General features: G+C 39.6%; 1 protein-coding gene across 42 annotated transcripts in view; it reads left to right on the forward strand.

The window, feature by feature from the left end:
• The first annotated feature begins 3,948 nt into the window (after positions 1-3,948).
• Positions 3,949-26,349, forward strand: part of RIMS1 (regulating synaptic membrane exocytosis 1) — a 490,576-nt gene continuing 468,175 nt past the window's right edge. For 40 of the 42 annotated variants that reach the window (XM_078447085.2, XM_078447067.2, XM_078447080.2 and 37 more), the window contains exon 1: positions 3,949-4,664. In XM_078447085.2, the coding sequence (XP_078303211.1) occupies positions 4,501-4,664 (164 nt within the window). In that variant the 5' untranslated portion in view covers positions 3,949-4,500. The remainder of the gene's footprint in view (positions 4,665-26,349) is intronic. The other 2 variants (XM_060615913.3, XM_060615912.3) reach the window with 2 other exon arrangements.

Below are 26,349 nucleotides of genomic sequence, written 5' to 3' on the forward strand. Positions count from 1 at the left end.
TCTCTGCTTCTGTTTTCACATGGCCATCCTCTCTCTGTGTCTCTCTATGTCTTCATGCAGCTTCCTTTCTGGTATGTGTGTGCCATCTCTCCTGTTATGAGGACACTACCCATTGGATTTGGGACTCATCCTAATACAGTATGAACTCATTTTAGCTAATTTCATTTGTAAAGACCCATTCCCAAATAAGGTCACCTTCTGAGGTTCTGAATGAATGTGAATTTGGGGTGGGGAGAGGCAGTATTAAACCCACTACAATTCTCAAATGGTAGAGTAAGGATTTGAACTTGACACCACTTCAATGATTTTCCTCTTTGAAGTTATAATCTCGGCTATTAAGTTAAATTAGCAGTTAGCAGTGGTGTCCAATTTTAGAGTTATTTTGAGAAATGATGATTTGAGAATATCAGTGGATAGCAGAACTAAGAAACTTACCTTAGAGGAGCTTTGTCTAAGTCATTATTTCTGACTATTACTCAGACCATAAGTGTTGTCCTTCAGGGCATCTAAGATATAGAGATTTAAGACATTAGGGATACAGATTTGAGACATTTCCCAAAGATATCATTGGTTGAGCAAGAGAATTACATTACAAGTTTCATGGTCTCTCTAGTTAACATCCTTGGATACCATGCTTGTAAGTCATGATTTTCCCCAAAGCTTTAGACAAAGCATGTTTTCCCCATGAGGGGAGAAAATGAAGCTCTCTTACAGTCCAAATACATTTGGGAAATACCAGGCCAAAGCAAGTAAAACAGATTGCTTTACTGCAGTAAATAATTGCTTCATAGCATGCTTTATTTGTTAAGGTGGCTTATGCATTTCTAAGAGGGAGGTATTGTGTACATTTTTCTAAGTTTATTGGACATTTTTGTAAACTACCTTCAGAAACTAATCATCTGTGCCACACACTTTGATAAACTACTTTGGGTGTTTGCTTGCTTATCTAAGCACAGATAAGGTCTACTTTTCTGAAAGTAAATCTGTACAAATATACTTCTTTGGATTTTGTAAATTGGTTTTGAACCCCTCCATAACGGATGAGATTCCTGACAGGAGAGACACTGATGGGTTGTACCATGGCACTTACTAATTTATTGGTCAATTCATTTACTCCTTTATTCATTTATTTACTCACTGATTTCACGTGCACTTGTGGAGCCCAAGGTAGTAGCTATGAACATAAAGATGATCAAGACCAGAAGTCTTTTCATTAAGTCATTCAGATAATACACGTCAATCACTATTTCCCAAAGTAATTCTAATAAATGAAAACCACTTGTATTAGACTGAATTGTCCCTCTAAAACGCATATGTTGAAGCCCTGATCCCTAGTACCTTACAATGTAAGCTTTAGGACTTTAAAGAGGTTAATCAGATTAAGTGAGGTCATAAGGGTAGGGCCCCAATCCTATAGGAATGATATCTTTGTAAGTAGAGGGAGAGATAGTAGGGATGGGCCTGCACAAAGAAGAGGCCATGTGAGGACACAGCAAGAAACTGCCCATCTACAAGCCAAGAAGAGGCCTCAGTAAAAATCAATCCTGCCAGCATTTTGATCTTGTATTTCTAGCCTCCAGAACTGTGAGAAAATAAATTTCTGTTGTTTAAGCCACCTAGTCTGTGGTGTTTTGTTACAGCAGCCCTAGCAAGCAAAAATACCACTGTTAATTGTTTATTAGGCCCCTGCCTTCAAGAGCTTTATTTAGCTAGCTCTGATGTCTACTGAGGACTTACACTTCCTCTATTTGTATTTTAGAAGAATTTCAAGAGGTCAATTTGATTATAAACCTCTTGAGGACAAGGCCTTTGTCTGTTGCATGTCTACATTGACTAGCAGAGAGACAGGCATTTTATAGAAGGAGTATATCATTCACATCTCAAAATCCTCTCTGTACGATGATAATTGAGAGATGGCCTAATAAATCTCTTGGAGAGAGCAAGGAATAAAAGCAAGAGAACTATTAAGTATTAGGCCCATAGCTAGATAGTTCAAATATATCTTTCCATTTAATATTTCTCTTCTATTTTGAGGCAAATATCTTTAGCCCATTTTTCCAATGAGAAAACAGAAGTTCAGAGAGGATAAGTGATTTTACCAAAATCATGAAAACATTGGAAGAGCCAGAATTCAAACTCACTTTTCCCCTGAATATATGCTGACGGAAACAAGTAAATTTTTTTTTTAAATGACAAAAAGATGATTAGAATGTTTTCATCAATTGCTTAATTAGAGGAAAGAGAAAATCTGGCTAGGCATCAGCACTTACGAAAAAAGTTGGAAATTTTAGTAGACTATGTTTATTTCAGTGACATCATAACTGACATGGCTACCAACAAGTTAGGCCAATATTAAGTTGTGCCAATAAAAGTAATGATTATAAAGCACTTGCTAAGTGCCAGATATGCTTCTTTGTTCTTTATATGTAGTCTTGAAACTGCTCTTCAGGAAAAGTAGTGAAAAGACATGAGTGTGTCCAGAGGCAGTACCAGAATGATCAGACTTGAAATTATGCTACACAATTACTGGTTGGATAAACTGGCAAGGTTTACTCTGAAAGAAAAAATAAAGATGACATGATAGCCATCTCAAATAGTTGAAAGATTTTCAGGTAAAGAGAGATCTAGACATAGGAATAGAATTAAGAGGTAGGGAGTCTTCCATTCCTGAGAGTATTCAAATAGAATGCATTCACAGAAGATCAAGTACTTAAGTACTTGAAGATTATAGGACTTGAAGATTATAGGACTTGAAATTCCCTAAAGTTGAAGATTATAGGACTTTTAGGATTCATAAAAAATCACCATCTTCTTCTTCATTAACAAAGTTAGACTTGGAGAAAAAAATACATATGTATCAGTGCTAGATCCTTTCTGGAACTAAAGAAAGAATTCTCCAGGAGAGACACATATCAATTCTGTCATCACCATTTCTAAGAGAGATACTCACTAGGAAACTGTTGTTCAATTTGTACTCTTCTCTATATTGATTCTTTTATAATTATATTAACAAAATTCAGTCTCTGGTTTTCAAAGCCTGTAACAATACCTGTTTTGAAGGGATTGTCTATTTATTTTTGTCTTTATCAGCAAGAGAAGCTCATCCTTAATGCCTATCATTGGGCCAAGCATCAAGCAGAAGCTTCTTACAGTAAGATGTGGTTGGGCGTTTTTTCTTATCAGGGATCAGTCTTTCTCGAGAAGTACCTACAGTGGCTGAGAAGTGAGTACATGATGATCATGAGCATCATTAGAGGAATTCAAGTAGATAATCCATTTGCGAGCACCAGAGAAGTGCGGTTATGTGATGCGATGGGGCTACCCGGAGCCCCAAATGACAAATTAAATAGTTGTCGGGTTGTGGGGCATCGTAAGGGGGAATGAGGATAAATTGCAGAACGGTCCCACTGAGGATGGGTCAAGAAAGATATCGCATACAATGGACCCAGAAAATCCAAGCTGTCGGAGGTGTGTGTGTATCAAAATTATGTAAAAAAAAAAAAAAAAAAAAAATCACGTTGTTTTGTTGTTGCTATGAATACTTGACTAGTAAATGTGAAATATATCGTATCAGGAAAAAAAAAAAAAAAAACGCGTCCACGGGGTGTTCCATCCAGCTGTTCAGAACATCGTGGGTGCTCAAATAGTATTAACGCTCCACGATGAAGATGGTAGCGAGGATGATGATGATTAATGCAATCCATGGGAAAATAGGGCTGGGGACGATGACACAGACGAGAGACCAGGAAAGGGAGGATGACTCACGGGTGAGGGGTACCTGGGGATAGAGCGATGTGGCGTGCACGTTGGCGAGCGTGGGGGGAGAGGCTGGGGCACGAGTGGCTCTGACCTGGGGAGTGGGCGGGTGGGTGCCCGTGGGCGGAGCGGCTCCGGGACTGAGTGGCTGGCAGCTATGTCTGCGAGAGCAGCAGCATCACCCGGGAGCGAAGCCTCCGAGACTCCGCCTAACTGACACCCAAAACTCTCCCTCTCCCTCCTGCAGCCCCAAACTGGAGGCAGCCGAGCCTGGGAGCAGCCTCGGCGGCGGCGGCGGCGGCGGCGGCGGCGGCGGCGGCGGCGGCGGCAGCGGCAGCAGCCCCGGCCCCAGCCCCAGCCCCGCCCCCGCCCCGCGCGCCCAGCGCGCGACGCCCGGATCGGCCGAGCCTGGCGCGAGCCCTCGCCCCCTCGCCGCGCCCGCCGCGCCTCCGCCTGTCCGCCCCCGCCGGCCGAGGCTGGGCTGCGGGAGGCGGCCGGGCGGCCCCGAGCCGAGCTAGGGCGACCAAAACAAAGGCAGCATCCGGGGCTGGGTGGATGCAAACAACCATGAAAGACTGGGTTCTCTCTCTCCCCGGCTCTGCTGCTGCCGCCGCCGCTGCTCCTCCTCCTCCTGCCGCCGCCAGGAGGGCTCCTCTGTGAGGGGAAGCAGGGGCGCAGCTGCTGGGCGTGAATCCGAAAGGTGAGAGCCAGGGAGCCAGAAGAGGGGGCGTGCAGGCCACGAAAATGTCCTCGGCGGTGGGGCCCCGCGGTCCTCGCCCACCCACGGTGCCTCCCCCCATGCAAGAGCTGCCCGACCTGAGCCACCTGACCGAGGAGGAGAGGAACATTATCATGGCAGTGATGGACCGGCAGAAGGAAGAAGAGGAAAAAGAAGAAGCCATGCTCAAGTAAGCCACCCCTGGCCGCACCATCCGTGCCTCCGTGCCTCCATCGGTCCATTCGCCACTCACTCACCCAATCCTCTCGGCTGAGTGTGGGGGAGGGGCGGGCGAGGGTGCTGGGTGGGGGGCGGAGGCGCCCGCCCTGGGGCCAGGGGCGCCGGGTTTGAGCAGGGGAGAGGTTAGGGGGACAAGAGGACGGAGGCGATGCCACCGAGCGGGAAGCCCGGGAGCCAGGAGAGGATGTCTTGAGGCTGGGGTGCAGAGGAAGATTGGGTGGAGAGGGACCACCCTGAGGGTGGGGTATGCAGAAGCTGAGAAGAGCTGATGCCGCCCAGGTGGAAGGGCCCTGGGCTGGGAACAGGTTAAGGGCCAGGTGATGAGTGGAAGAAAGGGGAGGTGGGATGGATGAAGAGGTGCTGAGAACAGCTCCTCTTTTCCTGGAGTTGTTCAGGAGGTTGGGGTTACCCCAGTGAAGGGTGCCAGTATTTATATAAGAAAAATGCTTCTTTGAGTGTTCATTTTGGTACTCATTCATCTCCAGATCAAGACTGGGTCTTTTTTGGGCAGTTGCCATCTTTGGTAACCTGCCTCCCCAGCTTCTCTTTAATCTTTTAGTCACAGTCTTCTTCATAGAATACCTGTGTGAAGATACATTTTCTTACCCATACACAATGCCATTGGCAAGGCAAAGTTTTAAATAATGGGAGAAGCTGATGGGGACTCTGGCCTGAACAAAATAGAGGTTCCTCTCTTTGCTGGTTTCCAAGAGACCCCTGGGGCCTGCTCAGCTTCTGGTGGAAGCAGTACAATAGGGGATCAAATATGCGCACACATCCCCCCTTCCTTAAAGCCTATCAGCCCTTCAAAGGCTGTCTGCCCAGTGCCCCATTTCCCCCTGTCTGCGGAGGGGATGGGGCTTGTTGCTGGTAGTGCAGGGGTGTGTGACACTTCCTGTGCTGCTGCTTATCATATTCTCAAACAAAACTGCTTACAAGGTACTGGCATCCAGGCTGGGTTTTCCTTGCTCCTTAGCATCACCCATAGAGTGGAGCTGCAGGGGACTTCGACTCTGCCTTCCCTGGTCGTCTTGTATTCAGGAAAGTTTTCAACTTGGGGGTAAAGGAATTTGGAGACCCTGATTGGGACTACTTTGTTGGTGTCTCCCGTTTAGACCAGAAGGTGTATCTGGGGGCAGAGGATTGGCATGAAAAGCCAAAGGGAACCTGTTGCATCTGGAGTTAGCTGAGAGGGAGGAAGGGGGCAGGGAGGGAACAGGCGTGACACCCAGGCACAGAGCACACCCATCAGGGCCTTCCCCACCCCAGAGGATTACCTCCTGAAGACAAGATGCTGTCACTGAAGGTTTCTTGTGCTTCCTCTCAGTGCAGCAGTGCCTAGAAGGAAAGGAAGGGAGGGAGGCTGCATTCCCAGACTGATGGGTCCCCACCAATGTAACTGCCACCCAGATGGGAGAGGGGGATATTGAGCAAGTGCTGTCGGTGCTGGGCCACAGCAGAAGAGTAGAAATCCAGTCATTCCTGCCCTTTCATTGTAGACTCAAAGGGTCCGGAAGGCCAGAGCTGGCCTTGTTCTATAAAGAGCAGCAGGTTTCTGGATTCCCTGCTCCTTCTCCTCCAAAAGACAAACACTTTAAGCCTGCTGGCTTGAGGGAGGCAGAACCCTTGTTAATCTGCTGCCTGTCCCTAATGCAACAATGACATCCCTGGTGCTGCAGGCTTCCCCTCTTCTGAGACTGGAAGTAATGGATTGTGTCTGATGGTGCTGCTGTTTGTCTGTCTGGTTGTCAGTCCGTCTGTCCTCACTGGTTGCAGTCCCTGCCACCTGTCCTGGAGATCTTTTTTATGCTGGTCAGGATTTACAGGTTGCTACCATTCCTTTTGGTGTTCACTGCAGATAGCAGGTGGATGGAGGCCTCCAGCAGCCAGCAGAAAATATGAGCTGCTGCTCCATGGTCCAAATAGGAAGGGGAAGGCACAGTGCAAGTAGTGGCCATCACTCCTCTTCGTTTGCTGTTTCAGGATGGTGGAGAGTGAGAGGTTTTAAGAGGGAGAGGGTGAGTTTTAGGACAGAATTCCAAATCTGCCAGCTGCCTAGGATAGCATGGTAAGAGTGTATGGGGTTATGTGGACAAATAAGACAGTGAAGAACACCGTCCAATGCTCATGTCTAAAACATCTTTTCCACTGCTGTTCCTGTGACTGCTTTGCACTGGCTTGCAAATATTGTTCCTTTATTGCAAAGATTCACAGAATATCGCAGTGTGTGATGCTGTTATACAACAGCCCTCTATAATCCCAGACCTCTGCATTAACTTTATCAATCAGCCTCCTCTGTTAATGTCTTGGCCTTTTGTGCAGTGGCAGACTGGTGAGTGTTTTGGAATCCCGGTTTGCTGCCATGTAAGCGTGTCATATTGTCTGCAATTAGTGGAACAGTGCTGTACTTTTTTCTAGAGGGCACTTTATGTCTTAAAAACTGGTGATTGTAGAGACTTTTCAAATGACATACACATGTGGGAATTTAATGGCACAGTCATAGGTGGTGGCCTTTCCTAAACTTTGCATAAAAATAGATTGGAAAACATGCTGCTTTTCACTGGGCATTGAAGTACCGTATTTGTTAAATCAGAGATAAGTTTGTATGGTAATGCTTGGTCCATCATATCACATATTTGAGAAATTACTTTCACAACAGGCCCTACAAAGCTGAAGTTCTGGTAAGAGCAGTTAGACTTAAAATTCACTTTTGTTCATCACTGCAGAACCATCACCTTGAGCTACCCCATGTGCATGTTCTCTCTCTCTCTCTCTCTTCCCAATGTGTATAAATATGTAAGGCACTAATAGAACATAGAAAACTAATAGGTGAATATGCCAAAGAAAGATTACAAAATACCAATTAAAATGTATTTGTACAGTTTCATCAGCCTTGATTATAAATTACTAGCTGAAGCAGTTCTTGATAATATCTTTAAATGTGTGTAAATGGAAAAGAATAATCAAGCTAACTTTTGCCTCAAGATTTCAGAAAGTTTTACTCAAAATTATGAGTACTTTATCATAAAAATAAGCCATTTAATTGGCAAAGTGCACTAATTTTAAAAACCATGCCATGTAACTAGAAATAGTTGAATCCTGCAAATAATTCTTAGTGATTGATTTGATTATCTGCAAATCAGAGGTCTTTTCTTAATCTTAGTAGGGTGTGTGTGTGTGTGTGTGTGTGTCCGTGTGTGTCTGTGTTTTGGAGGCTTTTTGAAACCTAACTTCCTCAATGAATACTCTTTCAAGTAACTGTCACCAGACACCATGAGCCAATATATTACATGAGGTGAAAACTGCATTATCTGGGACCTAAATCAGAGAAGATCTCATTAGATCTAAAATCTTATTCCTTTTTTATAAAAGCTTCATAGAGAAAGGAGCTACAGAATAGTAAAAGAGAAAAAAATAGAAGCAGAGAGTTGAAGGGATAGTCTGAGGATAGGAATTGAGAATCATATTGAAATATTAAATAAAACTACTAACACTTATTGAGCATTTACCTCATGCTGGCCATTATTCTAAGTGGTTATTGAATCAAATGCCAAATAGTTGAACTATGCTCAAGTTTAATACATCCATATTTGGATTCTCCCAACAGTCTGTGCAGAAGGTAAGTCAGGTCATAGAATCCTCAGATCCTTATTCTACGCTCAGAGAATTCCAGTAATACCCTAAACTAACTCACATTACATGGCCCAACCAGGATTCAAACCCAGACCTTTTATTCTAAGTCCAAATATTTTTCCATACCCTACACCGTCTTTCTACCAAGAAGAAGCTTGCATTTCATCTACCTTTACCTTGAATTAATTTCTGCTATTTCCTCAGTTTCAGAGAAGTGGTTTTGCAAAAGATTAGGCTGATTTAGTAGATCAGCTGCTGATTATAAGAGGGCCTGGAGCTTTACTTACACTCTTAATAGAGTTTTCCTGTGGATTGAGGGCAAAGGAATTGCCTCCAGTTTTAAGAAAATAAAAAGCATCATACTTTGGTGGAAAGACCATTAACTTTGGATCCAAGCATTTTGGGGGTTCTAGCACCAATTCTGTCACTTATTGTGTAAATGTGGGCAAGACAATTAAATGGGAGATTCTATGAGGTTCTATTTTTCTTACAAATTCTACAATTCATGGTGTAAATTGATTTATAAACTGTGTCGACTTTAGACTTCACGCTCTTCTTAACAAGTTATCTAGTGCTAACTTTTCAAACATCCACAAAATCTACTTCCTTCATGAAAGGAGAAAAAAAGTAGAAGGAGTAGACTCTTGTAACTTTAGCTTTTCTTCCTCCTTTTTCTCCCTCCAACCAATTATAACATTGTGGCCTGAAATGTATACACAAGACTCAATATGAGAGACCCTAATTAGCAAGTGGGGAAAAAAAGGAAAAGTAGATGCGGCATCTGGGAGGAGTGCAGATAGAGACCTAATGAATGCAAGTATCATGTTTTCATTGGGGTTTGCAAAGATTTTCTTATCTTATGCCCAGAAATATTATCTCATGTTACTGAGGCAGGGATGGGTAAGAAGGAAAAGGAAGAAGGCAAATAGTAATGAGGAAACCCTGCTAACCCACGAGCTAGTGTCTATCATTTTTGAGATGTTGTGTTAAATAGAAAAGAGGGAGAAAACTCATCATTTTACTTGGAGTCTAGTCTCCTTTACACCATTTATAGATAGGGTTAAATTTAGAGAAGGTTAACTCTGAACTCTATTGGAGTTTTCTTTCAACAGAAATCTATCTTATTAAATGTGCATGCCCAGGACTGAATTCTCAATTGTTCCTGGAGAAAATATAGTAAAGGGAAGTCTTAAAAAATGAAAGACATGAGGAGTTATCAAAGAGAATGGAAGGAAAGAGACATAACCATGAGTTCACATTTTTGCTAACATGGCTTGACTTTCTTTTAACTTGTATGTATTCTTTCTTAACCAGAAGTGAGGGGGCACCATCATTTAAATAAGTAGATTACTAAATTTGAAATAGAATATGGAAACCAGTGTGGGCTCTATGTGCTACTGCTGACTTGAATAGAAACACAACATCTTGGGAGTGTTATTTGCTCAACTTGTTAAGTGAGGAGAATGGTTTGTCTTAAACCTGTGCAGTAAGCTTCCTGGAAAGATATCAAATAGGAATTCCTGAAATAATATTATTCTCCCACATCTGGAACATACAGATGGATGAGGTTGCTGTACCATGGATTATAGAGTCCATTGTAATTCATTTTGTATCTCTTTATGGACAATTTTATATTTTTAGACAGCTTTTTACATTTTGTTCTGTGATATGAGGTGGATATTTTAGAGCTGGTCCTGCAAGTTGAAGTTAATTTTCCTAGGGCACATGGCAATGAGAGGAATAGAACCCAGAACCCATGTGCATTGACTCCAAGTTCCTAGTCCTCTTGTAAGTCTTTTTTAAAGTACATCAAGATGTGGGTAATAATACAGGGTTTGTTTTCCTGTTCTATTGGGGGAGGAGGTACTAACATTTGTTGTATGCCTTCCGTGTGTCAGGCATTTGACTACATACTTTACATGTTACTCTCCCCTGAGCTCACCTCTTAATGAGAAGTTCATCCTGTCAGTATTCTATTAGTTTTCTAGTATTAATGAAATTCCCAGCACTAGCTAGATACCTTCCTGACCCTTTGCTTATGACATTTGACTCTGGAGCCCAGAGAATTAATCTAAAAGGTGGGAGAGAAGAATTTCTTATGGCTAGTGGCATTTTTTACCCTTTTCCAAGTCCACCTCTCTTTAATCTCTAGATCTGGCCACAGCTTACTGGTTAACCCCATATACACCCGGGGCTTTTCTGATCTGTTTGCTCTTTTACTCATGGCGTTAATACCTTTGCATTTTCCCACCATTCTCCTCCACTTTGAAGTTATCTCTTCTCCCCACTATTGCTCTCAGTTTTATTTATTATCTAGGCTATTTCAAACTAAGTATCGTACAATAGTCTAACAGTAAGACCATTTTTTTCAGGTTTTGGAATGGGGTCAGGCATTGGACTATTTGGGTAGAATAGAGTCCTTTGTTGGTGTAGTTAATACTGCCATTTTAAAAGTGCCATGGTCAGAAAGGGAGGTGAGCATCAAATAGTTGGATGGAGCAATGACTGAATTCTGGTCTTACCACTATCACTTTCTATAGATGCGACCATCAGTAAGTTATCCCATGCGAGTCTCCCTTTCTTTATGTGTAAAGTGGAATTGATAGTGCTTGCCCTGCGAACTTAGGACATTGTAATATGATAGTGAAACTTTAAAGTTGAAGTTGCTGTATCAAAGAAAGGTGCCATTGTTATCTCTACTCTGGAAAACTATAGAAGAATCAGAAGATTATCTTATCCTGTAGTTATTGCAGCAGCTGCTAGAGGTCCTGTGGAGATGAGTTCTTACAGAAGAATCCATTCATTGTATCATGCTTACAGAATAGTGTGGAGAGGCCTGCAACCGCCAGTGCAAGAATTTGGTAAGGAGGCACAGCGTAAAATGGGTCCAGGTCTTGGTCTGAGGTGATATTTACATTCTTCTTTTTTTCTCATTAAATAGCTCATAAATGTCTTTAGCACAGAAAGCAATGTGGACAATATGATAGTCTTAAATATCTAGAAGGCAACCCTAAATCAAAAATGTGAAGAGAAATTAGGGAAATTTCCTCATCCTTTACTAGAAAAAGACATGATGGTTTTAGTGCCACTGGATTTATAAATTATTCATTTTCAGAATTAGCTGAATAAGGGGCAGTATACTTGTCAAGTGGTAGTTTCTCTTTCATGTCAGTTTATTGTTGGGTGATGTAACAGATTATATTATATGTGTTTAGGAATGTTTTAAGATTCTGTACTGGATGCTTTAGGTTTTCTGTATGTATATTCTCACACTCTACATCAAGTTTATATACACTTATTTTGATCTAGGTCAGTGTTCTGTGAATGGCAAGAAGGGAGTATTCTGCATTGACTTTAGGTTTTCTACCTCTGTTGCTATCTTGTGAAAACTTCCTGTACACAGGCATGTTTATTTAAAAAGAAAAATAGAAGGGCGCCTGGGTGGCTCAGTCGGTTGAGGGTCTGACTTTGGCTCAGGTTATGATCTCACCGTTCATGAGTTTGAGCCCTGTGTCACACTCTGCACTGACAGTGCAGAGCCTGCCTGGGATTCTCTCCCTCTCCTCTCTCTACCCCTCCCCCACTCATGCTGTTTTCCTTCTTTCTCAAAATAAATAAATAAACTTAAAAAAAGAGAGAAAAATAGAGTTGTTTAAAAGGAAAGTGACTGTACCTGTTGGTTTGCCCAGAACAGTATCTATTTATCCCTATTTCAGTCTGTAATTATGGAAAATATCCCTATTTGTCAATTTTGAATTTCATTATGGACAATAAATTTTATTGTCTTTTTTATAAGTTTTGCTTCCCTTGACCCATTATTCATTTAAAACTTAAGATAATCAAGCAATTAACAGCCATAAAATGTATCTTCTCAATAAATAATACAAGTAAGTTATAGACATACTGTTTTGAAAGTCATTGTTTGGTAAATGGAAGGGCTTTTGCTGAGAATGAGGTGTTATCTTTTATGGAGTCTCAGTGGAATGCCACCTTTTATGGTAAAGTAGAATTTAAAATTTCAAAACATTTTTCAAATAGCAGTGGCTCTGAATTGCAGCTGCAGCAGGACTCTCTTTATGAGCGTTCTCCTTTGGGCCTTGCAAAGGAGCAACTGCAGTTTAGAGAAGACATTTACATAGATTTTAGAATGCAATATTTTAATAATTCTTCTGAAGTTTAGAGAGTAAAAAAAGGTAACGTTATAGAAAGTAATTTCTTGCAAATTGAAAGTAATTAATGTGCTCAATTAGATATTAGCTATTTTAAAGAACTGTAATGAACCAAACAGTTATCTTTATGTAATATAATACCTTGCTGGTGATCTACATCCTATTTAGTATTTCTTTTCGTATTCCCCATCATTATAGAGGTAATTATTGTTTGGGAGATGCCATTATATTTACACAGAGAAGATATATGAATTGAAAACCAATGAAAGTATCTGCACTGTCATATAAATTTATCTTACGCGGTTTACCTTCTTTTAATGGACTCTTGCATGTTCACAAATGGGAATTAGTATAGTAGTAGTAATTGATGGAGTTTTCTGGCTGTATGTCCCACACTTTATGTCGTCTGTTTGATTAGCTACCCACTTACATTTCTGTGCTCAAATATGATCGATATTTGAGCAGTGTTCTAGGAGATTACTGATATTCTCAAGAATATCAGGTTATTTTAAAGTTGTAAGTAATCATTGCACCAGCATCATGTGCCACATTATAGTTCTTGTTTAAACATAGCTCTTAACAAATGCAATGAGAACGTCTTTATTCGGGTGGCTAGCTGTTGTATTTTCAATTTATGGGGTTTTACATTTTAGAATAATTGGGCAGATGGTATATGAAATATCTAAGGAATGTATAGATCAATGTATCAGGTTTCTGTAAATATAGGATAGTATATATATGCACATTTAGAAGTTCTATCCAGGTCAGAAAGATTACATAGTGTATTACTAGAAAGGGATGAAAACAAAAGTAAAGTTAACCAAATAGCTTTTCCTTTTCTATTTCATACAGCTTAGCAGAGTTATCTTTCTTAGCTAACTCTGTGTTGTAATATTTTGGACCTTAAGTCTTCTTTCCTAACCCTTTTTTTGGCGGGGAGGTGGGGGGGAGAAAAACTTGATGTAGTTTATGTCTTGGTATCTGAAATAAAGGGAAATTAAAATGAGGTGGCTTATTTATTTGAGACATTAAAATTTTGGTAAGTGAAAATTATAAAGAGATTCTACTTTGATATTCTTCATGATCATCATGACAATTACATTAAAATGTAATTTGGAGAAAATAGAATATAGTAAAGTATTTTTATAAATTAGGCTGTATATTTCAATTTAAAGATGTCTACATGGGGTGACTGGGTGGCTCAGTCATTTGAGCATCTGGCTTTTGATTTTGGCTCAGGTCATGATCCTAAGATTGTGGGACTGAGCCCCTCTGTGTTTAGCATGGAGCCTATTTGAGATCGTCTCTCCCTTTGCCCCTTTCCCCTGCTCACACACTCTTTAAAATATATAAAAATAAAAACAAAGATGTCCACATACCCTAGGCCAAATCTAACCACCTAACTTATAACAACCTGGAGTAACAACTTCACACTAGTCTGAAACAGATAGTATTGTTCCAGGCACAGGCATGAAAAGGGATTACATGGTATTTGGAGCCCCAAAGGCCTAAGATGTAATAGTCCCTATTGAGTTGAACTATGACTGATAATCTAGCAGGTGGCTATCTGTCAGGCTTCCATAAAGGCAGCATAGTTTAAGGTTCTTGGAGGTCCACATGCAGAAAAAGAAAAAAACAAACAGCTCACAGTCCCAGGCCCAGTAACAGGTAATTTACCTGGTGAGGTAGTGCAAATTCTAAAAACTATGACGTGTACTTTGGGAAAATGCTAAGTAAGCCACACAAAATAGTTCACAATGGGTGGTGATTATAATAAGAAGTGGAGGACTTTTTTAAGTTCTCTCTTGTTCTTCTTTCTATAACTCCATTTCCTTCTGATTTGTCTTCTAGTTTCTAATGTGTCCCTAATCAATCTTCTGTTAATAATCAAGTGTTGCCCTTCCCATGGGTCCTACTTTCAACCTTATACTCCCATATAATATTCAGTTTCTGGTCAATCTCAAACACACTCATGGCTTCAATCATACTTATATGTTAATGATTTCCAAATCTATTTTACTACCTGAGAATTTTCTACCAAATTCTGGATTCATGTACCTAACCACCTGCTAAATATCTCTACCTGGATGCCCCTTGGGAACTTCAAACCAGTTGTTATCCATCATAACTTTCTTGACCTTCTGCCTAAACACAGTGCTGTTTGTATAATCCCTGTCTTTCAGCGTAGCATCTTTAGGGGAACTCCTTATTCAGTCCATTGTCAAATCTGATTCTGATTCAATCTTTCTAGAGTCCTTTGGATTCCTCTTTTATTTTCCAATTCCATTGCTTTTACTTTAATGTAGACTCTTATCACTGCTCACTGGGTTGCCTGCAATAACTTCCTAATTCATTTCCCAGCCACCAGTCAGACCCCTCCCATCTCATCTTCACACTGTTGTCAGAGGAATTGTTCTAACATTCGTTTGATCATGTCCATTCAATACAACCCCTTTGCTTTCAGAGTCAAGTTTAAACTTCATAATCTGTACTGTGCTTACTGTCTCCTTTCACTGGTCCTTCACACCTTCTTGCCATAGCCTTACTGAACAGGATCTCAAAGTATCACCACTGCTTCACAACTTTGTGACTCCTCTGTGCTTTTCTCTCTGTCAGGAATTTCCTTCTTTTTTTTAGAGACAGTGTGAGGGTACAGGGGAGGGGTGAGGGGGGAACAAAAGGGAGAGAGAGAGAGAGAGACAGAGAGAGAGAATATGAATCTCAAGCAGGCTCCATACTCAGTGTAGAGCCTGATGAGGTGCTTGATCCCACCACCCTGGGGTCATGACCTGAACTGAAATTAAGAGTCAGATGTTCAACTTACTGAGCCACCCAGGTGCCCCAGGAATTTCCTTCTTAATCTCCCTAATTTTTACATAGCCTTTCAAATTAGTTCAAGTGGCATCTCCTCTAGTATATCTTCCCATACTTCCCAGATTAATTTTTTTCCTCTGTGCACATCTTTTTCATAACCTTTTTCACTTGGCAGTTCTCACCTCAGTATAGCATATATTCCTGAGAACAGGATCATTCTTACTTGCCAGTGCCTGGCATGTAATAGGTGCCTGAAGTTTTTATAGTGTGTGTGTGAATGAATGAATAAATCCAAAGGGTGTGGAGTGGAGGAGTCACCAAAGGCTGCTGGGTGGATTAATAGGGTATGTAGGTGGATGCAGTGGGAAGATTATGCTAACCATGGGAATTCTATCAGCAGATTCTGAAATAAAAAGTGAGCTGAGTGTTTTTGGCTATTGTGAGAACCAGAGTTGGCCAGAACTTATGAGGAGAATATAGTGGATGTTGGATATTACAAGGTGAAATTGAAATACAATTTTCAGATGATCTGTTGTACTCTTAATTTATCATTAATGGCTTCCTGAAGGACAGCATTTTAAAAATGTTTGAATGTCAGCATGGGAGGATGTAAATAATACATTTTAAAAAGTAATTCTCTAGACAGACATGCTTAATGGAAACATTTCCTTTGAATTTAAAATATCACTAACTTCAGTAACAGTTTAAACCATAATATATGTTCTCTGATTTGGTATTTAGAATTAGATCATAGACATATGAACATAAAGTATTGTACTGGAATATATTTTTTATTTAAAAATGCCCCTTGGTTAAGTCATCTTCTGCCCTTAAACTCCTTGAATGCAGGTATCTCCTAATCATATTTGTATTTCCATTGCTTAACACTGTGCCTGAAACATGGCAGGACCTCAGTAAGTGCTTATTGAACTGAACTGCTCAGTCTGCATTCCCAGTACAGTAAAGGACTAGTCTTTGACATAACATAACTGGATTGGGTTGAGATATTGATAAGATGAGACCGTCCAGTCCAGGGCTGGCAATTACTCAGTGCACAGATGACTTCCTGAACCTAGAAAAGCATCAGTGCTAAATGTTGGATGCCTCAAGAACCTTTCTGACTGTAGTACTCCAGACCATCAACTGATGAGAGTTGGCAATCAAGATAAAACATTTTAGCCACTGAAGATTTATTCCAACTCCACTATTAAGGAGAGAAAACTGAGGCCCAGAGATTCTTTCTGGTTTTCATTATTAATCAGTAAGAGAGTTAGGTATAAGACTTTGGGTCTTCTATCTTCTGGTCCAGTGTTTTTTCTACTGTCATACTCTCTGTACCTACTTTCATTTTAACTACTGTCAAATTAAAAAAAAAAAGATTTCTTTTTCAATTTTGGTTTGGTTTGCCTGCTTTATAAGAGTATATGCTTTTGGGGCACCTGGGTGGCTCAGTCAGTTAAGCATCTGACTCTTGATTTTAGCTCAGGTCATGGTCTCACAGTTTGTAGTTTTGAGCCCTGCATCAGGCTCTGCGCTGGCAGTGTGGAGTTTGCTTGGGATTATCTCTCTCTCTCTGCCCCTCCTCAGGTCTCTCTCTCTCCCTCTCTCTCAAAATAAATAAACATTAAAAAAAAAAGAGTAGGGTGTTTGGGTGTTTCAATTGTTAAGCATCTGATTTCAACTCAGGTCATGATCTCAGGGTTTGTGAGTTTGATTCCCACATCAGGTGAGCTTAAGCCCTGATTCAGGTGAATCCGAGCCCTGCTTTGGGTAAAACATGAGCCCTGTTTTGGGTGAGCCCCATTTTGGGTTTCTCTCTCTCTCTCTCCCCCCTCTCTTTCTCCCTTTCTCTGTCCCCCCTCTCTCTGCCCCTCCTGGGATCTGTTGCTCTCTGCCCCTCACTCGCACCCTCTCTCTCTCAAAAAATTATATATGTATGTATATATGTGTATATATATATGCACACACTACTTTAAGAAACTTTATAAAGGAACTTTAAGAAAAAGAATTTTTTTTAAAAAAGGAAGAAAGAAAACTGAAGGGAACTTTTAATTACTTTGTTGATTTTGAATTTTGTCATATTGAGTATTATTCAAAGTAAGTGGATCATTGCCAAGGACTAAGAAATATTTTATTTAAAAATTTCCTTTGTAATGGTATTTGTTGCACTTATATTTAAGCTATCAATACTTCTTAATTGTGGTCATTTTATTTTTAATTTTTAATAATTCTCTGAAAGATACAATGTTTTCAATATGTAGTGATTTATTTATGATTCCCAATAGCTTTTACTACTATGCTTTTGAATTATGTACATATTAAAATCATATTTTGTTTTTTCACTTAGAAAAGCCAGTTGGTTTTGCTCACTATGAGAACAGTTTTTCTTGGTTCCCCCTCATTTGGAGGTTTGGCTTCAGATAGACTGTTGGTCAGTGACCCAAAGAAAGAATTAGAGGGATGGGAAGGAGATGGCAACTCACATAACATCCATGAGCACTCCCAACTCATCCATGCACCTGTTCATTTAAACTCTCACACCCACAAACCTGAAAACTTAAAACATTCTTTCTATAAAGTCTTCTTAAAGAAGTTCATTTTCTCCCATTTACTTCATTTGCATGATCCAGACATGCCTCATACTACTTTTTGTAACTACAGTTCTTTCTATACATTTTGCTCCCTTGGGCATTTTGGAAGCGCAGCTCGAGGGCATGTGTGTTTATAGACTAGCTCGGAGGCTATTGCAGAAGTCCTGGTGAGAGATGTTAGAAGCAAGGACTTCCATGGTGATGCCAAAATGTTACAATTTGAGAGAGATTTGGGAAACAAAAGCTACAATTATTTTCTTCTGATGGATTGAATATGAGTTGACTTCTGACTTGTGCCCTAAGTTTTGGGAGCATCTGGAGGGGTGGAAGAGAGATCTTAAGTTTGGTTTTCGTCCTTTGGCTTTTGCAGAATATATGTCAGTAACTCAGAAGACAGGATGGGTTAGAAATAGAAATTTATGTGTCATCTATACACAGGTGGCTATGGAACTACAGGTGAGAATGGGTGATTAGATTCAGAGGAGAAAACCTAAGAATGGGTCTTAAGGAAACTTCACTTTTAAAGGCTGAAAAAGGACAATGACCTAGGAAAGACAAATGAAGAATGGTAGGCTAAAACCCAGGAGACTTGATATACCAAATAAAAGTGAAGAGAATATGTCAAGGAGGAAAAGGCACTCTCTCTAGGATGACCAAAATAAAGACTGGCAACATCAAATGTTGGTGGAAGTAATGAGCAACTGGAATCCTTATTTATTATTTGTGGGACCAAAGAATAGTACAACCACTTTAGAAAACTATTTGGTAATTTTTAAAATTTAATTTAATTTTTAAATTTTTTAATGTTTATTTCTGAGACAGAGAGAGACAGCATGAGTGGTGGAGGGGCAGAGAGAGAGAGGGAGATACACAATCTGAAGCAGGCTCCAGGCTCTGAGCTGTCAGCACAGAGCCCAACACTCGGCTCGAACTCACAAACCGTGAGATCATGACCAGAGCCAAAATCGGTTGCTCAACCAACTGAGCCACCCAGACACCCCTGGTAATTTTTTTTTTAAAGCTAAACATGCATCTACATTATGACCCAGCAGTTTCATTCAGATATTTAAAGAAGAAAAGTGAAAATATTTATTCACAAAAACTCTTATAAGGGAATGTTTGTAGGAACCTTCTTCAAAATAGCCCTAAACTGGAAATACCTCAGATGTCCATCAACAGGAGAAGCTATAAAATTAATGAATTTTAAAACTCTTTATTTAAAATGAAATACTGCCCAGCAATAAATAAGAGTAAATTGCTGATACAGGAACAACAAAGATAAACCTCAAAAACATTCTGGTGAATAAAAAAAGCCAGACACAAATACTGCAGACTGTATGATTCGATTTATATGGAGCTCTGGAATAGGCAAAGTTAATCCATGGTGTTAGAAATCAGATTGGTGTTCTCTTTTATGGTAGCAGGGGTGAGGGGTTGACACGAAAGGGAAAGGAGTAATCTGCTGAAAGGATGGAAATGTTTTATATTTTGTAGGGATGTGTATTGTAAATGTGTATGCATTTGTTAAAATAGATCAAGCTGTACACTTAAGATCTGTGCCTATCACTGTATGTAAATTGTATCTGAATCAATAAAAAAGAAATTCAGAGACATCAACTACAATGAAGACTGATAAATAGCTATGGTATTCAGTTGTTGGATTCAACAAAGAGATCACTGGTGACTTCAGAAAAAGTGATAGGACTAGTTCTGGTCCTATCTTTTGGGATATTTGGGAAGAGAGACATAAGGGGATTCCTGGAGGGAAATGAGAGGTAGGTCCAATGTGGACCTCTTTTAAATGGAATTTAAATAGGATAAATTTAAGAATGCTTAACAGTTGATGGAAAGAATATAGTGAACAACATGGTTTAAAGAAAAGAGAAAGGGTATAAGTTTGTAACTGGAAAGATGAAGGACCTAATGTCTGATGATTTCTATTTTTTCTGTGAAGAATTGAGTCATCTTCTGACAGTGATAGGAGTTGGAGATTTGAGGATGAGGAAGAAAGTCTGAAATAGTTGGTGTGGAAAGCAGGAGTGTGAATTTACCAGAAAAAGAAATGATTGCTGGTCTACAGAGGAAGCCATGTTGGGCCATGTGCAAGATGAGTCAACAGAGAGTGAGAGACTGACAAAGGCATATTGATAAGAGAGACCTTTTGCCCCATGAGGCACCAAACTTCTTTGATCCTGACCTCCCGGGATGAGTCACTTTGAGGCTGGCTGAACACTTTGGTGTATAATGTTTTTTTGTTGTTTTTTGTTTTGTCTTGTTTTTTTGTTTTTAGTTTAGTTCGTTTTTTTGTTTGCTATGTAATCTTGATCTGAGCTAGTCTGAGAGGGTTTCTGTTTCTTTCAACCTAAAGGGAGCCCTGATTAGGATTTTGTAGTTGTTCTGTTTTCTACAAATTTACAAAGATATTCTCAAGTCTGTATTTGGGTTTTCATGTTTAGAGAAATGTGTTATAGAGAAAACATTTTTAATTTTTCAATTCAATAACAAATACGTGTGTGTGTGTGTGTGTGTGTGTGTGTGTGTGTGTGTGTGTGTACATATACAGACATATATGGAATCTCCATAAAGGAACACACTGTTATCAAGGTAAATTATCCTTCCTCCTTTCCATATACATCTTTTCAGTTCATGTTTTTGTCCTGTCTCCCAGGATGCCCCTGTTTATTTTAGCTTGAAAGCATTTGGGAATACAGAATAAAGAATGATGTGATTTGCTTCAGATCCTTTACCATAAAGGACAGTCTGGGAAACACAATGTGATAGGAAAAGACTGGACTACTCTAGTTTGACTTGTTTCCCATCCCCATGGTTGGAGAGTAATTTAGATTTCTTGTAGGTCAAGTTTCCCAGAAGCAGACACTGAGGTGGAGATTTCTGTGCAAGAAGTTCATTAAGGAGTACCTTCAGGATTAATATCTGTACAGGAAGGGAAACAGACAGGTGGAGAGAAGTTGGGCTGTAGTGCAGGTATAAGAAATCCTCAGTCAGCCCCTTGGGAGCTGTGAAACTGATCATAATATCTTGCATTGGCCAGTCACTGGACTCATGCTGCCAAAGGAATGGGACCTGGCCTTGGGAGATGTGGCTGTCTTCAGATTCAAAGGGTGGATGCTAAAGCATCCTCACCATGTGGAGGAATGGATCTCCCCATCTTGAAAGGGGCATCTGGACAGCATGGCAGGGCATCCACTTAATAATTTTAGCTTAAATTCAAAATAAGAATTTTGGGAAAGTTGAATATTCCTTAACTGCCTAAAAATTAAAGGAAGTCACAGGTTAAATATGAAGTCAATTATTGGGATGAGGAAAAACCTAAGATTTATAAACAAAATTGAATTTTCAAATCAGTTGTTTAAGAGTGTCCAGATTATAGGTCTGTTTTGGGGATTGACAATATCACCCAAATCCTAAATTATAAATATACCTATGAAACACTTGCAGATGCCTGTGAGGCAATGATTAAGATTTGTGGAGGGTAGTGACTTCACTTCAGAACTGATTTATCTTTTTTCTACATATTTGGAAACATTTCATGAAACCTTTGGCTTTGTTTCCTCCCACCATTTTTTTGTAAAGAAGAAGACAATCTACCTGGAACTTCAGACAGTGTGGAAGATATGCAAGATGGGATTTTAATTCAATGATACAAGTTTTGGGGCAACTATGGCATGTGATTTTTGGAAAATCCCCTAACCCTAACCCCTCCCCCACTTAGGTAATTGTTTCCAAAACAATCCTTAACCTCATCCCTAGAAGTGTACCTTCCATAAACACTAAAGTGTGAGGACTCCTTATTATATAGGAAAATAGAGCAGTACATTCTAGAAGACCTATTTAGTACTTGGTCTAAATATCTCCATTAAATTTAAAATATATATTTGTCAAAAAAATTAAGTAGCTTTCAGATCTTCATAGCTTAACATAACAGACTTCATTGCTTATTTGCACAGTTCCATGGGGATTGGGTGGCCTTCTTCCATGTAGAAGTAGTGATCTCTGGAACACATGGCCACCTCTAGGGAAGAGAGGGATGGAGGAGGTAGAATGAACATATGTCACTGCAGTTCATGGGCCATTGCCCAGGGCCAGGTAACTGCAAAAGAGGATGGGAAATGTAGGAGAGAACAGGGGATATTTGGTGAGCAAATTAGAGTAATTTAAAAGTAAATGTTTTATTAATTAAGCTACTTGTTTCTCAGAAGGAGCTAGTTTACTTTCTTTGATGTAGAAATAACCTGTTTAAGACAGAAATCAATATTTAGACTTACGGAATTTGAGTCAAAAGGAGCTTTAGCATCCAAATCAGTGGTTTCCACACTTTGGTGGGGTTGTCCAAGAGTGTTGGGGAGTAATGTTGACTGGACAAGGAAAAACTGTGGTTGGTAGGGTCTAGGCATCTATGTGCTATACTGCTGTATCATTTCTAGCTCATTGCCTTTATCTGTTTTATATTTTGTGATTTGGGGATCTTACTGGAAAAAAAAAGATTTCTGCAGCAAAAGAAACATCTAAAAACTGCTCATCTATGCCAGTACCCTTCTTTTATAGTTACAGAGGTTTATTCTTCCATTTAACCAACAGTTTTGAGCACTTGCTATGTAGCATCCCCTGATTTAGGCTGTAGGTACAGAGTCATCCTCTGTACTGTCATCCTTAAGCCTATACTGTGGTGTGTCCCAGAGAGCTCCAGTGACTTCCCAGCATCAGAATAAGATCTGGAGCTCATATCCCTAATTTTCGGTCCTGCCTGAAATGGCAATAATATTGTTAGCTCAGGATGTTCTAGAAGATATCTAGAAAATCCTAGCATGGAATTGACTGTCTAAGGAGTGTCTACACTTCTCATGGAAAATGGCTTTTATCTTAGAAAAGAACACAAACCTCTTTGAAGTTATTTTGAGTCCAGAATATTGGTGTTGTTTTGACTTCCCTTCTTTCTCACTTCTAATATCTATTTGGTCAATGAAATCAAGAGCACACTATCATCAACAGCTAACATTTGCCCTTATAGTAAAAAGTGTTCAAGTGCACACTCCGTATTTATTCTTATTATGATACTATGAAATCAGTAAGATAATTATTACAACTATCTCTACCTTTCATAAAAGAAAATAGAAAAAAGTGATTTAGGTAAAGATTACACCACATGAGTAGTAAATGTTCAATAGAACTGGGAAATAAACTTTGTTATTACAACCAGATACTAAAATGCAGGTAGTAAACAAAAATTTGTCTAATATACACTCTTACCACTAGTACTTAGTAGTAATTACTGTGGGATGCAGGGAAATGAGTGCCTGTATTTGAGAATCAAAGAGGCCTGGGTTTGATTCCAGGGTTTTTTCAGTTACTATGTGGTCTTAAGTCATTTATCCACCCAGTTGTCTCATCTGTGAAACAGGGATGGGTGGGAGGAGTAAACGAGATAGCAATGGTTATATTATGTACTTGGCATCTCTCTTCATACATGGGCAGCATTAGCAACAGTTGGCAGTAATAATTGTTATAATAGTATGAATTTAAATAGTACTATGCACCCAGTATTCACATCTCCTTGAATATAAAGACAGGTGCAGCTACACTGTGTGTGCACTGTTCCAGCTCAAAAGTACAGTACTTGCTGTGTTGATACTATATAAAGGAATTTTGAATCACAATTGGAGCTTTGGTTCTGACATTGTATTAAGCCAGAATACTCCTATTCATTGTAGTGGCTTTAGCACAATGCAGTTACCTGAGCTTTAGGAACACACAGAAGAAGTTGGGAGCTTTTTTTTATGTCGAACTAGGGTAATATCCCTTATTTTAACAATACTTTGGAATAGATTTACACTGCATTGTGTCTACAGATTTAATTCTTCGCATTTGTTGTTTTACTAAGGAAGCATTTTGACTCACCTATTGAGTTTATAATCTCAGATTAATGCATAGAGATTTACATACATAATTCATATGGTCTGTATTCAATGGAAAAGAATATCTTGAGTTCGTAGCATGAAAGAATACCTCCAACTGGATAGATTAACTCTTTGTACAGGAATGCCTTTTTTCAAAAATTAATAGATTTCCACATTGACTCAATGGCATTCCTGAGTACATATTCAAAATAAATGCTAAATGCAAAAAGTAACCTTTAAAAATAAATGCTAAATGCAAAATGTAAGGATGGTGTGGATTTATGCTGGTGAATAGTTGACAGAATGCTGTTATTTTCATACAAAGTTAAAGGTAATGGAGATAATTTCCCAATATTTTTAAAAGACCTATACATCAAAACTCTGTACCCTTGCTAAGATTAAGGTGTAATGAAAATAGTAAAAAATAATAGTGTGATAGAAACATCTAGCCATCACTACCAAGTTCTAGCTCACAACATGTATAGCTCCATAACACCGTATATAGCAAAATGCTTGCTTTTAATTCATGAGAAAAGCAAGTGTACATAATAAAGGTCTGTGTTTTCTTGATGAAACTCTAGTAATTTGGAGATATATTCCATAAAATTTTTTTTTTTTTTAATTTTTTTTTTTTCAGCGTTTTTTATTTATTTTTGGGACAGAGAGAGACAGAGCATGAACGGGGGAGGGGCAGAGAGAGAGGGAGACACAGAATCGGAAACAGGCTCCAGGCTCTGAGCCATCAGCCCAGAGCCTGACGCGGGGCTCGAACTCACGGACTGCGAGATCGTGACCTGGCTGAAGTCGGACGCTTAACCGACTGCGCCACCCAGGCGCCCCTATTCCATAAAATTTAATGCAGATTTTTCTAAAAGATAAAGTTCCTTCTAGAGTTGTTGTTGTTGTTGTTGTTGTTGTTGTTGTTGTTGTTTTATCCTTAAGCTGGCAGTGACTTATAAGGATCAGTATAACTCTGAGAATTAGTCCTTTTTTTCCTTCCAATTTGAGATTAAGAGAGTGACGTGTTTGCCTTTATCATAGCAGGCATTGCTAAATCTTTCACACCACATGATTGGTAAGAGGGCTTGATGATATGAAAGGTGGGCAGTTATAATTCCATTTACCTTTTGTCTCTTGGTTCTAGTGGGACTGGTGTTCCTTCCCCTCCACCCCCAAAGGGGGCACTCTGGCTTTTAGATTCTGTTTTTTATTTCTTTAGAGAAGAAATTATAGGTAATTTGGGTGGAAATTTAGGCACTTGATCTTCTTTCTTCCCTCCTTTGCTTTCTACTCCACCTCATTTCAGGAGACAGAAATATGAGAGCCTCAGTGGGGAATTTTCCCAGAAGAGAGATGAAGCATCCATTCCTTTATAATGCCAGTCATTTCCGGGAGGAGTGATTTTTCTTGTTTGGCCCTTGGGCTCTCCCTTGCTGGGTAAATCCAACTCTGTGCTATATCCCCTCAGGGCTGCTAGAAGGGAGACCTTCTGGAGGAGAGGAGCTAGGTGGATAGGAGGGAGGCACTACTTCCAGGAGCTTTTTCTCTTTGACCTCTCCTTGTAGGAGAGTCAGCCCTTCAGGGTGAAATCAGCATTTCTGACTATATGGGAGGCTGCATATAGGGTATTTAATTGCAGACAAAACAGAAACTGTGGATGAGGCAGAACAGCACATTTAGAAAGGAAGAGGATGCTGTGTTGGCTGCACAGTCACTGGTGAAGTTTGAGCACCCCCTATTATTTTCCCTTCAGCATGATGTTACAATATGTTTTGTTCAAGCCTAAATGAACCTTTTCATCTGGTAATTAACATTTTTACAGTGTTTCTCCTACCACCATATATTTTTGTTTAGAAAATTAAGACCCAGAGCCAAAGTCAATGAGTAAAATGTTTGTTTTGCAAAGAGTATGTATTTAAACCTGTAAGAGATAATTAGAGTATAAAGTGAGAAAGTTAAAAAGTCGCTTAATCTCAGATTCTTTGATTTCCCCATATATCAATATTTTGATCCAAATCTTTGCAGTTTACTTCATACTTAGCATTCTTTGAAAATGTTTCTCAAATCATCTTTTACTAATATTAAGTGACAGGTAGGACCACTGAGTGAATCCAGTGGCCTCCCTTTCATGCCGTGCATTTTGACGCACACCAAGAGTTGACTCTGCATCTGTGAAATTTGCGCTGCTAACCCACGTCCTAATCCCATGTTAGCTCAGGAATTCGCACATTCTAGTCTTGATTCTACTTTCTCTAATCTAACCCTCCGGGGTCTCTGAGTTTTCAAGAATGTTTCATTCATTTTAATTAATTAATCACTTAATTCAAATAATGTTTTGGCTCTGGCTTGCATCAAGAAATACAGAGGTATACTAAAATTAACAACAATTAGATGATTCTATAAGTTACTGCAGAGCTTATTAAACTTTCAGGAAGCTCTGTTTTTTTTATGTACATGTCAGAGCTAGTTTTTAATTTATCTGAAGTGGTTTGTAATTATTGGTATTGCTGATA

This window comes from Panthera onca, chromosome B2, assembly GCF_046562875.1.
Source record: "Panthera onca isolate mPanOnc1 chromosome B2, mPanOnc1 haplotype 2, whole genome shotgun sequence".
NCBI lineage: Eukaryota > Metazoa > Chordata > Mammalia > Carnivora > Felidae > Panthera > Panthera onca.